The sequence below is a fragment of the Pagrus major genome, chromosome 2, assembly GCF_040436345.1.
Source record: "Pagrus major chromosome 2, Pma_NU_1.0".
In the NCBI taxonomy this organism is placed as follows: domain Eukaryota; kingdom Metazoa; phylum Chordata; class Actinopteri; order Spariformes; family Sparidae; genus Pagrus; species Pagrus major.
The window spans coordinates 12,445,300-12,461,435 of NC_133216.1; the positions used below are offsets into that span (position 1 = coordinate 12,445,300).

At 40.8% G+C, this 16,136-nt stretch overlaps 2 protein-coding genes across 2 annotated transcripts; both read left to right on the plus strand.

The window, feature by feature from the left end:
- The first annotated feature begins 518 nt into the window (after positions 1-518).
- LOC141019205 (extracellular calcium-sensing receptor-like) lies at positions 519-5,790 on the plus strand. Its single transcript, XM_073494062.1, has 8 exons — positions 519-616; positions 985-1,279; positions 1,379-1,668; positions 2,011-2,303; positions 3,338-3,543; positions 3,666-3,887; positions 4,660-4,783; positions 4,886-5,790. The coding sequence occupies exons 1-8, from the start codon at positions 588-590 to the stop codon at positions 5,788-5,790; spliced, it is 2,364 nt and encodes a 787-aa protein (XP_073350163.1). The 5' UTR covers positions 519-587.
- Positions 5,791-9,666: 3,876 nt separating this feature from the next.
- LOC141019214 (extracellular calcium-sensing receptor-like) lies at positions 9,667-15,744 on the plus strand. The gene is made up of 8 exons (XM_073494071.1): positions 9,667-9,773; positions 10,138-10,432; positions 10,532-10,821; positions 11,164-11,459; positions 12,513-12,718; positions 12,841-13,062; positions 14,638-14,761; positions 14,840-15,744. The coding sequence occupies exons 1-8, from the start codon at positions 9,667-9,669 to the stop codon at positions 15,742-15,744; spliced, it is 2,445 nt and encodes an 814-aa protein (XP_073350172.1).
- Positions 15,745-16,136: the final 392 nt, after the last annotated feature.

A 16,136-nucleotide genomic window follows, 5' to 3' on the forward strand; every position in this document is an offset into this window, starting at 1 on the left:
TGAAGGTAAGAGTTTATTCAAGTTCATATGCATATATATGTAATATGCATTAAAACAACACACTCAAAAGATATAAGAGGAGGACGAAATTATTATGATATCTGGTATTTACAATAGTTACTTGACAAGAGAGGAAAAGAGACAGGGACTCTTAATGGAAGAAATTCTACATGTGGCTAAAAAGTTCAAAAGTTCATCAGAGACCAAGGGCATCCTCCCTCTGATGTATAGTTGGCTGACAGAGAGTAGGAGGAGGGAAGCTTTTGTCTGTAAAATCTATATAAACCAGTGGAAACACACACACAGTCTGCTCACATGCAGACACTTGAGTGATGGAAATCTCTGCTCTGTTTATTGGCCTGATCCTGTCTCTGAGTTTGTGTGAGCTGAACTCAGCTCTGAAACAAAGCACTGGGCTTATAGAGGAAAGGACTGGTGCTGGAGTCAGCAGTGAGGCCTCATCTGTGAAATGTAAACTCCAGGGTACCACTCGTCTACCTGCATTCTCAATGGATGGTGACTATGTTGTTGGTGGTGTTTTTGCCATTCACCACTACACGCACAGACCGTTGCATAATTACACCACCATGCCTGAGCCACTAAAGTGCACAGGGAGGTTAGTAAGAAGGCAAAGTGGTGGATAAGAGGATGTTACACTATATGGGGTTAGAAATGTTTTGCTTTGTATGATGTTTCAAAGCTTTTGTATAATATTTAAAACTTTTGCAAATGTATGTTTCATTACCAGGATAAGAAAAAAAATTAAGCCATTTTTGATCCACATATTGACTATTTTTAAATATGTGCATTATAGACTGATATCTAATCCTGTGTTTTGAATTATGCTGGTCAGTCTGTGATGTAAATATCGTTCACAGATGCAGTGCAGCCATCAGTGATAATTCCCATGAACAGCAGTTCTGCTTAATTGTGTCTTTTCTGTTAAAACTAGATTTGAACAATTAAATTAGTTTCTTTGTGCAGCATTGACTCTCGTGAACTGCGCTTCTCGCGCGCAATGATCTTCGCCATTGAGGAGATTAACAACAGCACAGAGCTGCTGCCAGGGATCAAACTTGGTTATGAGATCCACGACTCTTGCAACACAGTGCCTGTGGCAATGCATGTGACATTACAGCTTTCAAATGGCCTGGACCCTGTGTTTTACACTGGTGACAACTGCTCAGGATCTGGTTTGGTGATGGCTATTGTCGGCGAGTCTGAGTCCACGCAATCTATCAGCATGTCGCGCATCATCGGGCCCTTCAACACTCCTCTAGTAAATATTATGAATGTGTTTCAAACTATTTCTTCAGTGTCCGCCAGTGCTGATTTTTTTTCTTTCCTGTAAATTTATTACAATGCTGAATTCTTTTAGGTGAGCCACTTTGCCACATGTGCATGCCTGTCTGATAAGCAGCAGTACCCGAATTTCTTTAGAACAATCCCCAGTGACCAGTTCCTGGCTGATGCACTGGCCAAGCTGATGAAACACTTTGGCTGGACTTGGATAGGTGCTGTCCGGTCAGATTCAGACTATGGCAATAATGGCATGGCATCTTTCCTGCAGGCAGCACAGAAGGAGGGGATCTGTGTTGAATACTCTGAATCTTTACATCGGACCGACCCACGTAGCAGAATACAGAAAGTAGCTGACGTTATCCGCAGGTTCTTGCATCACTGATTGTGTTTTTGTTGCCTGTGCTGTCACTGAACATCTCCACACAAAACCACAAAAAACATGTAATTTTCAAACATAAGACTGGAGATTGTTTGATTATCTTAGTGGCAAATTAGGAATGTAGGTTTATATTTCTTCATCAAGTTTGTTCTATCACATGATGAGACCAATACTCTATATTCAACACAAAAGATAATAATTTGCAAGTAGTCTTTCTCTGTCATATTTATCATTTCATTAATCAGGTAGCCTAACTCTCATTTTTCTTTATCTTAAGAATCTTGATAATGTTTTGGTATAATATAATATTTACTATAATGTCCCTGCAGGTCGACAGCTGTGGTTATTGTGGCATTTACATACTCTGCAGAATTAACACTCCTGCTGGGAGAGCTGTCGCTCAAGCCTTCCCCACCTCGCCAGTGGATAGGCGGTTACTGGCCAACTAACCGAGACATGCTGAAGTTCAACCTCTGTGCTGGAGCCATCGGATTTGGCATCCAAACATCTGTCAACCCAGGTCTGAGAGAATTCTTGCTAGATCTGTCTCCAACTAAAGTGGCTGCCTCTCCAGTGCTCACTGAGTTCTGGGAGGATGCGTTCAACTGCAGGATGGGAAAAGGTGAGAAAGTTGTACATTGCTGACATTCATAGTCAGGTCTATGTGGTTTGGTTTTGTTGATTGTCTGTTTGAGGGGGCCTCCTATGTTAAAATGTAAGCAGCTTCTTTAAGATCAAACCCCAGTTTTCCGTTGAGAGGGAAATCTACTGATATCAAAAGAACACTATGGACTTATTTTTTCCTTTATAAGTGTGACTAATTATGTTATTATATATTTTGGCAAAAACTGAAAGAGTTGCTTATATAAAAGAAAATAGATAAAAATAGTTGGCCATACTTTTAAGTCTACTTCTTACATTTATTAGAACAATATTGATACACACTGTGGAATCACCAAACTCTTAAAATGCACAAAAATGGCCCCTGGGCTCTTAGTACTGTATTGTATTTTCGTTTCTTTTATCTTCTTTTATTTTTTTAATTTTATTTACCTTTTGGGGAGGTGGGTCATTTGTCGATTCAGATAACAGCATTATTCTTCTATTTATATTTAAACGTTTGAAGAATAACTTTGCTAGAACAGCACACGTTTTGATTCCAATTACATTTAAGCAGTACTATATGAGTTTCTATAAGGTATGTTTTGTGATTGAAATAAATGAAAAGGAAAGCAAAAAATGATTTTACACTCATTCGAAAGAATGATGTTACATTCTCAGATCATTTATTTATTTCCACTCATTAAAACAGCTGAGGTCAGTATGTAATTAATTAAAAAGTTGTGGACATTTTTTTGCCTTTTGGACTTCACATCATAACATCTGATTACTGATCTGTGTTAACTGCACTTGGTATACATAACCGCCAACACAGCATGAATCAGCTTGAGGAAAGTAGATGAACGCATGTCTGCAAAAATGTATGTAAAATAAGCATTTCTTATGAATAAATCTGAAAAATATAGATGTGCATGTTTCAAAGCATTGTTGACAGTTTAAATAAAAAATAGAAATCATGAATTAAAAATAATCATAGTAAAATCATACATATTGTCAAAACTAAAAACATGTTCCCCTTCCTTTGTGTGCTTTTAGATGCAGCCAAAGAAGAAACTGTGTGTGATGGAACTGAAGACATACAGACGCTTCAGAGCCCGTACACTGACACATCTCAGCTCAGAGGCACTAACACAGTGTACCAGGCTGTTTATGCAATAGCACATGCCATTCATAGTGCAGCATGTCAGGATGCAAATTCTACAGCTCAGTGTGACAAATTCACTAGGATGGAGTCCAAACAGGTCAATGAACATGATTACATGAACATAGTCAATGTCATGTTACCACGATTATGTAATTTATAAAATTTAGGTTAACGTTTTCCCTTTTCTACCTCCTTGTCTAACTTTACTTATCGTCAAAGGTCGTTAGCCAGCTCAAGAAAGTGAATTTTTCCCAAAATGGTTATGATGTGTCATTTGATGTCAATGGGGATCCTGTGGCCAGATACGACCTGGTTAACTGGCAACAAAGTGAGAGTGGCAGCATTGAGATGGTGACAGTGGGGCTTTATGATGCATCACTGCCAGAGGGCCAGGAGTTCCGCATCATCAGGAATCTCACTTGGATGGACGGTGGCAAAGATGTAAGGAGCCCAACAGCAATAATCTAATGCATTAGAATTTCAAATTTGGTGATCTAAAAGGGTACAAAATTTGACACCGGAAAATGCACATGGATCGCTCTGGGGTTTGGGTAAGGGGACGAAGACACTGGCTAAAATTAAAATGAAAGGACGAGCAAGAATGATACAGTGACATAGGCTGGTCAGCGCTGGAGGAAGGGCAGTAGGACAACCGGATGGGCGAAGCTACTTGAAGCTGAATAAATTGGCAAAACTGGCAGTAGAGGCAGTACCTCTCACAGGTCCCTGCCAGAGGCCAGTGGCAAAGACAGAAATCCTCTGAATGCCGGGAAGGAGAGTCTATGAAGGCAGATCCCCTCTGGAGGCCAGAGACAAAGACTGACACCTAACAGACTGGACACTGACAGGCTGGGGGCTAGAATGGTGCAGGTTAGCTGATTGTGAGAAGAGGAGGCTGCAGTGACTGCCTCTTTTGGCCAGCATGCTTGTTGTCGTCATGGTGCAAATTAGCTGACTGAAGGCTCTCATACTGATTTTTAATATATTTGTATATGTAGAAATATAGTAGACAGTAAGCACTGTGACAGAAGGGCCTTTTTCTATGAACAAGAGTAATTGTTACTAGAAGAAGATAACAATTGCAATACACATATTGGCATTTGACTATTGTTCAAAGACGATCTTGAAAATGTGTAATCCAATCGTTTCATTGAAGGACCTGCATGGCACACCAGAATGTGTGTGAGTTTGTTTGCATGTATGTATGTGCCAGGTGCCTGCGTCCGTGTGCAGTGAAAGCTGTCCTCCAGGAACTCGTAAAGTGCTTCAGAAAGGAAAACCCATCTGCTGTTATGACTGTATACTGTGTCCTGAGGGAGAGATTAGCAATACTACAGGTATGTTTTTGTTTTTTCTTTCTTTTGTTTTTTGTTTTTTTTCAAGGCATGTCTATAACATCAACTTTATTACTGCTAAAAGCCCTCTCCTATTCATTTCAGATTCCCCCGATTGTTTCCCTTGCCCCAAGGAGTTCTGGCCTAATGCAGAGAGAGACACTTGTTTCCCCAAGCCTGTAGAGTTTCTTTCCTTTGACGAGGTCCTAGGAATCATCCTGGCTGCATTCTCAGTTGGTGGTGCCTGTCTTGCCATTGTAACAACGGCTATCTTCTTTCGTCACAGGACATCCCCAATTGTCAGGGCCAACAACTCTGAGCTGAGCTTCCTGCTGCTCTTCTCCCTGACTCTATGTTTCTTATGTTCATTAACTTTCATTGGAGCACCCTCTGATTGGTCCTGCAGGCTGCGGCACACAGCTTTTGGGATCACCTTCGTCCTCTGTATCTCTTGTGTTCTTGGGAAAACTATAGTCGTGTTAATGGCCTTCAAAGCTACACTCCCAGGTAGTAATGTCATGAAATGGTTCGGCCCTCTACAGCAAAGGATAACTGTAGTATCTTTCACATTTATTCAAGTTTTAATATGTACTATTTGGTTGTGTCTTAGTCCTCCTTTTCGATTGGAAAACCTAATTATATATAAGGAGAGAATCATCCTGGAGTGTGCATTAGGCTCAGCTATTGGGTTCTGGGTTGTCCTTGGGTACATAGGCCTACTGGCTGGATTTTGCTTAGTGTTAGCTGTCCTAGCCCGGAAACTACCTGATAATTTTAACGAGGCCAAGCTGATCACCTTCAGCATGCTGATATTTTGTGCTGTCTGGATCACCTTTATCCCAGCATATGTGAGCTCTCCTGGGAAATTTACTGTGGCTGTGGAGATATTTGCCATTCTGGCTTCCAGTTTTGGACTAATACTGTGTATATTTGCTCCAAAGTGTTACATCATATTGTTTAAACCAGAGAAGAACACCAAGAAACATTTAATGAATAAAAATCAATCCTAAGACATCTGAGGTTATGAAATTGTTAAGGTGGCAACATACAGTCTAGAGTAGACCTATTCAACCGGTGGACCGTGGGCCAATTGCAGCCCTTTAACCACCTAATTCTGGCCCTTTGATCACTTGTTAGTTGGCTGTTTAGCTAACTCCATGGTGATGCTTCTTGCTCAGGACAGAAATACTCTTGTTTCATTCGAAAATGTATACCCAGGCTTTTAAAAAAGAGGAAAATTACAAGGATTTAACTGATAACCTACTTCTAAGATTAAAAGATGCATGTTATCAATACACAAAGGGGGAGAAAATGTTTAAGTGTTTTAAATTGTTCAAGTTGTTTTAATACATTTGACTTCCAAGCTTTGCAAGTCAGGCATCAGGATGTAAAAGTTCACCTTTTTTCAAATCTGTCCCTTCTAAAAACAGTAGTTGAATACAGTGCATATTCAGCATATTCAGTCTTCAGTAAAATTAATCAAATATTAACATTTGAAGGCTTTTAAAAAAAAAAGTTTTACATTAAATGCTTTTCTTAATTTCAGTGTTGTGTTTTTCAGATCCTTTTTTGTCGTTTTGCACAAAAATGTTAAAATAGCTCAATAAAGTCTTAATTATCTTAAAAAATGTGTGGAACTGACTTTCGTGTCAACACTTTGATAACATTATTTCAAATGAATCATAGTGGAACAAGAGTTCTGGTGATTTATTTAAAATATGATTAAATCACACAAAAGACACATTAAAGGTGTGAACTTATGCGCATGTTAACTTGTATAAGTTCACACCTTTAATGTAAATCATAGAAAAAGTTTGGGCAAGAGTTCATCAAAAGCATCACATGTAGAATTTTCTCTCTGATGTATAGTATGTTGATGTACAGGAGAAGGGGGGAAGCTCTTGTCTGAGAATCTATATAAACCAGTGCAAACACAAACACAGTATGCAAACATACAGACATTTGAGTGATGGAGATCTCAGCTCCCTTTATTGGCCTGATCTTGTCTCTGAGTTTGTGTGAGCTGAACTCAGCTCTGAAACAAAGCACTGGGCTTACAGAGGAAAGGACTGGTGCTGGGGTCAGCAGTGAGGCCTCATCTGTGAACTAGACAAATATTTAACTCGGACATCCCCAATTGTCAGGGCCAACAACTCTTCTCCTTGACTCTATGTTTCTTATGTTCATTAACTTTCATTGGAGCACCATCTGATATGTCCTGCATGCTGCACCACACAGCATTTGGGATCACCTTTGCCCTGTGTATCTCTTGTGTTCTTGGGAAAACTATAGTAGTGCTAATGGCCTTCAAAGCTACACTCCCAGGTAGTAATGTGTCACGTGGAGGGGTTATGGTGTATGTTTGTTTGTATAAAAAGAGGTGTATTGAAAATGATTGTATAGTTTAAAATCAGGCGAGAGAGCAATTGCTAAAACCAAGAAACAACAGATACTTGAGGAGCATAAACACTGATATTTATTCACAGAATAAAATCAGGTTAAAACCACAGGTAAAAGTCCATAAAAAATGGTGAGACCAGGGGGCTGGTAAAAAGGTGCGAAAAGGCTAAAATGAGGGAAGCTAAAACTAAGGGGCGAGGAAGTCCAATAAAACAGTTCAGAGTCTTATCTGTGGGAGGAAGGGGCTGCAGCACACGTGCAGAACGCCGGGGGGAGTGGCTCTGCTGGCCCGTAGGAAGAGCGTCAACACGTCTCGTGTTCACGGTCCTGTAGTCGCCTGGCTCCGCCGGTCCACCACCGTCATCCTCTACTGGGCATTGACCTCCAGCCACCCGGCCTCTCTGTCCAACGGTGTCTCCGGCATGACCACTGTGGTCGGCACCTCTCCCTCTGTTCCTGCTCCGCCTCCTGCCCCTTCACCCGCTCTATGCATCCTGTCTCTTCTGCCGTCTCCTGCTTCCTCTGGATGCTTTTAAAAGGCTGCCGATCTCATTCTCTCAGGTGCAGGTGATTGTGCCTTGGGGTGTCACAACCAGTATGGGATTTTAAAAATAAAAGCACAACACACTCCCAGTGTACAATACATGCAATAAAAACACACAGATAAAACTTCACACTAAAATCAGAAATTTTGCAAATTAAAAACACACCGGGAGCTTAAAATACACACAATAAAATCATTACTTGACTGTGATGTCTTTCAGATTCATTCAAGTTTTAATATGTACTATTTGGTTGGGGCTCAGTCCCCCTTGCTATATACAAGAAGAGAATGATCCTGGAGTGCGCATTAGGATCAGCTATTGGGTTCTGGGCTGTACTCGGGTACATAGGCCTACTGGCTGGATTTTGCTTAGTGTTAGCTGCCCTAGCACGGAAATTACCTGAAAATTTCAATGAAGCCAAGCTGATCACCTTCAGCATGCTGATATTCTGTGCAGTCTGGATCACCTTTATCCCAGCGTATGTCAGCTCTCCTGGGAAATTTACTGTGGCTGCGGAGATATTTGCTATTCTGGCCTCCAGTTTTGGACTGATACTGTGTATATTTGCTCCAAAGTGTTTCATCATATTGTTCAAGCCAGAGAAGAACACCAAGAAATATTTAATGAATAAAAACCAATCCTAAGACATCTGAGGTTTTAAAATAGTTAAGATGGCAATATTAAACCGACTGACATATAAAGTTTAATACTCTTGTTGCTACATGCTCTTGCTACATTTTGTTACAATGCATTGTTCTGCTGGCAAACTTTGGGTCCTGGCATTCATGTGGATGAGACCTCACATACATCACACTCCCAAACATTGTCGCAGTCAAGGCCTCCACATTAACAACGGTTGCCCCCCAATGGCAGTGACTCCCACAGCAGAACAAGGGGTTCTGTCACACTGCCAGAACTACTCATGATGGGCCGAAGAACTTGACAAAAAGCTCAAGGTGTTGACCCAGAATCCAAATTCCCCAGATCAAAAAGAGTACAAAAATGCTTTTACTTCATTCGAAAGGTTTTAACCTAGGCAGTTTAGGAAGAGGGAATTTACAAGACTCAAACTGATCAAACTAGTTCTACGATTAAAAGTTGCATTGTTTTTTTTCCCCTGTACTTTTGTACATGCAATGTTTCTTTTTAAATCAGAAAACTACTGAACAATGCAGAAAAATTAAAAAGTGTTTTAAATTTTTCAAATTGTTATAACAAATTTAAATTCCAAGATTTACGGGTCAGGCATAAGGAAAAGTCAGGCCACTTGGCACTTCACATGCAACACAATCTTCAATTAAATGAATAAAATATTTACATTTAAAGGCTATTCATTTTCTATATTTCAGTGTTGTGTTTTGAATATCCTTTTATTATCTTTTTTCATAAAAAATGTCATTGAAATGTGACTAAATCACATAAAAGACCCATTGAAGGTGAGAGTTTATTCAAGTTTATATGCATATATATGTAATATGTGTTAAAACAACGCACTCAAAAGATATAAGAGGAGGACAAAATTATTATGATATCTGGTATTTACAATAGTTACTTGACAAGAGAGGAAAGGAGACAGGGACTCTTAATGGAAGAAACTCTACATGTGGCTAAAAAATTGAAGACTTCATCAAAGACCAAGGGACATCCTCCCTCTGATGTATAGTTGGCTGACAGAGAGTAGGAGGAGGGAAGCTTTTGTCTGTAAAATCTATATAAACCAGTGGAAACACACACACAGTATGCTCACATGCAGACACTTGAGTGATGGAAATCTCTGCTCTGTTTATTGGCCTGATCCTGTCTCTGAGTTTGTGTGAGCTGAACTCAGCTCTGAAACAAAGCACTGGGCTTACAGAGGAAAGGACTGGTGCTGGAGTCAGCAGTGAGGCCTCATCTGTGAAATGTAAACTCCAGGGTACAACTCGTCTACCTGTATTCTCAATGGATGGTGACTATGTTATTGGTGGTGTTTTTGCCATTCACCACTACACGCACAGACCGGTGCATAATTACACCACCATGCCTGAGCCACTAAAGTGCACAGGGAGGTTAGTAAGAGGGCAACGTGGTGGATAAGAGGGTGTTATACTATATGGGGTTAGAAATGTTTTGCTTTGTATGATGAAAGTTCATGTATAATATTTAAAACTTTTGCAAATGTCTGTTTCATTACCAGGATAAGAAAAAAAATTAAGCCATTTTTGATCGACATGTTGACTATTTTTAAATATGTGCATTATGGACTGATATCTAATCCTATGTTTTAAATTATGCTGGTCACTCTGTGATGTAAATTTTGTTCACAGATGCAGTGCAGCCATCAGTGATAATTCCCATGAACAGCAGTTCTGCTTAATTGTGTCTTTTCTGTTGAAACTAGATTTGAACAATTAAATTAGTTTCTTTGTGCAGCATTGACTCCCGTGAACTGCGCTTCTCGCGCGCAATGATCTTTGCCATCGAGGAGATTAACAACAGCACAGAGCTGCTGCCAGGGATCAAACTTGGTTATGAGATCCACGACTCGTGTACCACAGTGCCTGTGGCGATGCATGTGACATTCCAGCTTTCAAATGGCCTGGACCCTGTGTTTTACACTGGTGACAATTGCTCACAATCTGGTATGGTGATGGCTATTGTCGGCGAGTCGGAGTCCACGCCATCTATCAGCATGTCGCGCGTCATCGGGCCCTTCAACATTCCTCTAGTAAATATTATGAATGTGTTTCAAACTATTTCTTCTGTGTCCGCCAGTGCTGATTTTTTTTCCTTCCTGTAAATTTATTACAATGGTGAATTTCTTTAGGTGAGCTACTTCGCCACATGTGCATGCCTGTCTGATAAGCAGCAGTACCCAAGTTTCTTCAGAACAATCCCCAGTGACCAGTTCCAGACTGACGCACTGGCCAAGCTGATAAAACACTTTGGCTGGACTTGGATAGGTGCTGTCCGGTCAGATTCAGACTATGGCAATAATGGCATGGCATCTTTCCTGCAGGCAGCACAGAAGGAGGGGATCTGTGTTGAATACTCTGAATCTTTACATCGAACCCACCCACGTAGCAGAATACAGAGAGTAGCTGACGTTATCCGCAGGTTCTTGCATCACTGATTGTGCTTTTGTTGCCTGTGCTGTCACTGAACATCTCCACACAAAATCACAAAAAACATGTAGTGTTCAAACATAAAACTGGAGACTATTTGATTATCTTAGTGGCAAATTGGGAATGTAGGCCTATATTTATTCATCAAGTGTGTTCTATCACATGATGAGACCAATACTCTATATTCAACACAAAAGATAATGATTTGCAAGTAGTCTTTCTCTCTTATATTCATTATTTTATTAATCAGGTAGCCTAACTCTCATTTTTCTTTATCTGAAGAATCTTGATAATGTTTTGGTATGATATAATATTTACTATGATGTCCCTGCAGGTCGACAGCTATGGTTATTGTGGCATTTACAGCCTCTGCAGAATTAACACTCCTGCTGGGAGAGCTGTCGCTCAAGCCTTCTCCACCTCGCCAGTGGATAGGCAGTGAATCCTGGGTAACTAACCGAGACATGCTGAAGTTCAACTTCTGTGCTGGAGCAATCGGATTTGGCATTCAAAAATCTGTCATCCCAGGTCTGAGAGAATTCTTGCTGGATCTGTCTCCAACTAAAGTGGCTGCCTCTCCAATGCTCACTGAGTTCTGGGAGGATGCGTTCAACTGCATGATGGGAAAAAGTGAGAAAGCTGTACATTGCTGACATTCATCGTCAGGTCCATGTTGTTGTATTTTGTTGATTGTCTGTTTGAGGGGGCCTCCTGTGTTAAAATCTAAGCAGCTTATTTAAGATCAATCCCAGTTTTCCGTTGAGAGGGAAATCTACTGATATCAAAATAACACAATGGACATATTTTTTCCTTTATAAGTGTGACTAATTATGTTATTATATCTTTTGGCAAAAACTGTAAGAGTTGCTTATATAAAAGAAAATAGATAAAAACAGTTGGCCCTACTTTTGAGTCTGTTTTTTTTAAAACATTGATTAGAACAATATTGATACACAGTGTGGAATCACCAAACTTAAAAATGCACCACAATGGCCCCTGGGCTCTTAGTACTGTACTTTTATTTTATTTTACTTTATTTAACATTTGGGGAGGTGGGTCATTTGTCTATTCAGATAACAGCATTATTCTTCTATTTATATTTAAACGTTTGAAGAATAACTTTGCCAGAACAGCACACGTTTTAATTCCAATTACATTTAAGCAGTACTATATGAGTTTCCACAAGGTATGTTTTGTGATTGAAATAAATGAAAAGGAAGGCAAAAATAATTTAACACTCATTAGAAATAATTATATCACATTCTCAGATCATTTATTTATTTGCATTTATTAAAACAGCTGAGGTCAGTATGTAATTAATTAAAAAGTTGTGGACATTTTTTGTCTTTTGGACTTCACATCATGACACCTGATTACTGATCTGTGTTAACTGCACTTGGTATACATAACCGCTAACACAGCATGAATCAGCTTGAGGAAAATAGACAAAAGCATGTCTGCAAAACTGTATGTAAAATAAGCATTTCTTCTGAATAAATCTGAAAAATATAAATATGCATGTTTCAAGGCATTGTTGACAGTTTAAATAAAAAATAGAAATCATGAATTAAAAATAATCATAGTAAAAAGATGTTTTTACATGAGCTCAGTATGCAATTAATTAAACAAGTTGTGGACATATCAAAGCTAAAATCATGTTCCCCTTCCTTTGTGTGCTTTTAGATGCAGCCAAAGACAAAACTGTGTGTGATGGAACTGAAGACATACAGACGCTACAGAGCCCTTACACTGACACATCTCAGCTCCGAGCCACTAACATGGTGTATAAGGCTGTTTATGCAATAGCACATGCCATTCATAATGCAGCATGTGAGGATGCAAATTCTACAGCTCAGTGTGACAAATTCACTAGGATGGAGTCTGACCAGGTCAATGAAAGCAATTACATGAACATAACCAATGTCATGTTACCATGATAATGTAATTCATAAAACTTAGGTTAAAGTTTTCCCCTCTCTACCTCCTTGTCTAACTTTACTTATCCTCACAGGTTCTTAGCCAGCTTAAGAAAGTGAATTTTTCTCAAAATGGTTATGATGTGTCATTTGATGTCAATGGGGATCCTGTGGCCACATACGAGCTGGTTAACTGGCAACAAAGTGAGAGTGGCAGCATTGAGATGGTGACAGTAGGGCTTTATGATACATCATTACCTGAGGGCCAGGAGTTCCGCATCAACAGGAACCTCACTTGGATGGATGGTGGCACACATGTAAGGAGCCCAACAGCAATAATCTAATGCATTAGAATTTCAAATTTGGTGATTTAAAAGGGTACAAAATTTGCCTGGACCCTGGCAATGCAGATGGGTCACTCCGGGGTTTGGGTAAGGGGGACCAAGAGACTGGCTAAAACTAAAATGAAAGGACAAGCTAGAATGATACACTGACATAGGCTGGTCAGCGCTGGAAGAAGGGCAGTAGGACAACCGGATGGGCAAAGCTACTAGAAGCTGAGTAAACTGGCAAAACTGGCAGTAAAGGCAGTACCTCTCACAGGTCCCTGCCAGAGGCCAGTGGCAAAGACGGAAATCCTCTTAATGCTGGGAAGGAGAGTCTATGAAGGCGGCTCCCCTTTGGAGGACAGAGACAAAGTTGAAACCACTCTGGACGTTGAGGTGGTGGCAGGTGATGAAGGCAGAATCTCTTTGGAGGTCAGGTTGGTGAGTGGTGAAGTGGAACCACTCTGGAGGTCAGGCTGTTGAAACTGATGATATGGAAGGTCTGGCGATGGGTCAGCACAGACTGTCAACTGGGGTTCATGAAGTTTTGGCTCAGATTTAGCAGGGATGGTGAATGGGGGCTTTGCAGAAGGTGGCAGCTGTATCCCCAACATGGAATCAAGAACGGTGTTGGCCAGGTTACCAACATGGAACCAGGAGCAGATATCAGCCACACTGATGTCTGGGAACCAGCAGCAAAAGACTCAGGAATTAGGTATATGTCAAACTCAGACTCAGGAACAGCCTCTGGACCAGATGTGTTGAGCAAACCAGGAGCAGGAGAGTGTCGGCTGGCATGGGAACAGGAGAGGTGTCAACAGGAACGGATAGATGTCGATTAAGCACTTGGCAGTCAAGGTTCTGGGTCACTGGGCAGCAGAGGCTTAGGGATGATGGGCAGCCAGGGCATGGGCTCCTGGGCAGCTGGGACTCAAGCTCACTGGGCAGCAGGACCTCCACAGGGCAGGGCAGTGGTGAGGATGAGGAGCTGGGTAGCAGGCTGAAAGTTGGCAGAGGCCCCATTTCCTTCTGAAGGGCTTCCCAGACAGTTGATCTAGGGCAGTATGAGTAAGGGAACTGTCTGGATCTGTACTAGCTGACTGACCAGGCTGGAGCTGAGCTGACTGAAACATTACAGACTGGATACTGACAGGCCGGGGGCTAGAATGCTGCAGGTTAGCTGACTATGAGAAGAGGAGGCTGCAGTGACTTGCTGTTTTGGCTAGCATGCTTGTTGCCGCCATGGTGCAAATTAGCTGACAGAAGGCTTGCATACTGATATTTAATATATTTAAAGGAGTCCCCATTGGGTAGCAAATTTCTCAGCCAGGAAGTGGAGATGTAGTAGACAGCAGAGACTGTGACAGAAATAGCTTTGGGAAGGGCCTCCTTCTATGAACAAGAGTAATTGTTACAGGAAGAAAATAACAATTTCAATACACATATTGGCATTTGACTTTTGTTTAAAGATAATTTTTTAAAACGTGTAAACCAATCCTTTTAGTCAAGGATCTGCATGCCATACCAGAATATGTGTGAGTTTGTTTGTATGTATGTATGTGCCAGGTGCCTGTGTCAGTGTGCAGTGAAAGCTGTCCTTCAGGAACTCGTAAAGTGCTTCAGAAAGGAAAACCCATCTGCTGTTATGATTGTATACCATGTCCTGAGGGAGAGATTAGCAATACTACAGGTATGTTTTTGTTTTTTTTAAGGCATGTCTACAACATCAACTTTATTACTGCTAAAAGCCCTCTCCTATTCATTTCAGATTCCCCTGATTGTTTCCCTTGCCCCAAGGAGTTCTGGCCTAATGCAGAGAGAGACACTTGTTTCCCCAAGCCTGTAGAGTTTCTTTCCTTTGACGAGGTCCTAGGACTCATCCTGGCTGCATTCTCAGTTGGTGGTGCCTGTCTTGCCATTGTAACAGCAGCTGTCTTCTTTCATCACAGGACATCCCCAATAGTCAGGGCCAACAACTCTGAGCTGAGCTTCCTGCTGCTCTTCTCCCTAACTCTGTGTTTCTTATGTTCATTAACTTTCATTGGAGCACCCTCTGATTGGTCCTGCAGGCTGCGCCACACAGCATTTGGGATCACCTTTGTCCTCTGCATCTCTTGCATCCTTGGAAAAACAATAGTAGTGTTAATGGCCTTCAAAGCTACACTCCCAGGTTGTAGGGTTATGAAATGGTTCGGCCCTCTACAGCAAAGGATAACTGTAGTATCTTTCACATTAATTCAAGTTTTAATATGTACTATTTGGTTGTGTCTTAGTCCTCCTTTTCGATTGGAAAATCTAACTATATATAAGGAGAGAATCATCCTAGAGTGTGCATTAGGATCAGCTATTGGGTTCTGGGTTGTACTTGGGTACATAGGCCTACTGGCTCTCTTTTGCTTAGTGTTAGCTGTCCTAGCCCGGAAACTACCTGATAATTTTAATGAGGCCAAACTGATCACCTTCAGCATGCTGATATTTTGTGCAGTCTGGATCACCTTTATCCCAGCATACGTCAGCTCTCCTGGGAAATTTACTGTGGCTGTGGAGATATTTGCCATTCTGGCCTCCAGTTTTGGACTGATACTGTGTATATTTGCTCCAAAGTGTTACATCATATTGTTTAAGCCAGAGAAGAACACCAAGAAACACTTAATGAACAAAAATGAATCCTAAGACATCTGAGGTTTGGGAATAGTTAAGATAAAACATACAGTATAGAGCTGACCTATTCAAGTGTCAGGCCTGTCCCACCAAGCACAGATATGTCCAAAAGACATCAAATAACAGTGGAACTTTCAAAAGACGTCCACTGAAGAGCCAATGTAAAAATTGAAAGAATCAGCATTTTTGCAACATCTTTTTTGGACATCTATTTAATGACCTCTTTTCATCCTGACAGGGTTCAAAATGAAAGCTGCAATGGATTCTGCCTAGAAGGTTGGCCCTTCACCGCATGAGCTATATAGCTATTAATTGTATCTGTCTATTAATGGTAATGAGTGAATGCCTCAGTGCTTATCTGCCATTTTCACTATCATTTGATTATTTATGTTAATTTAAACACC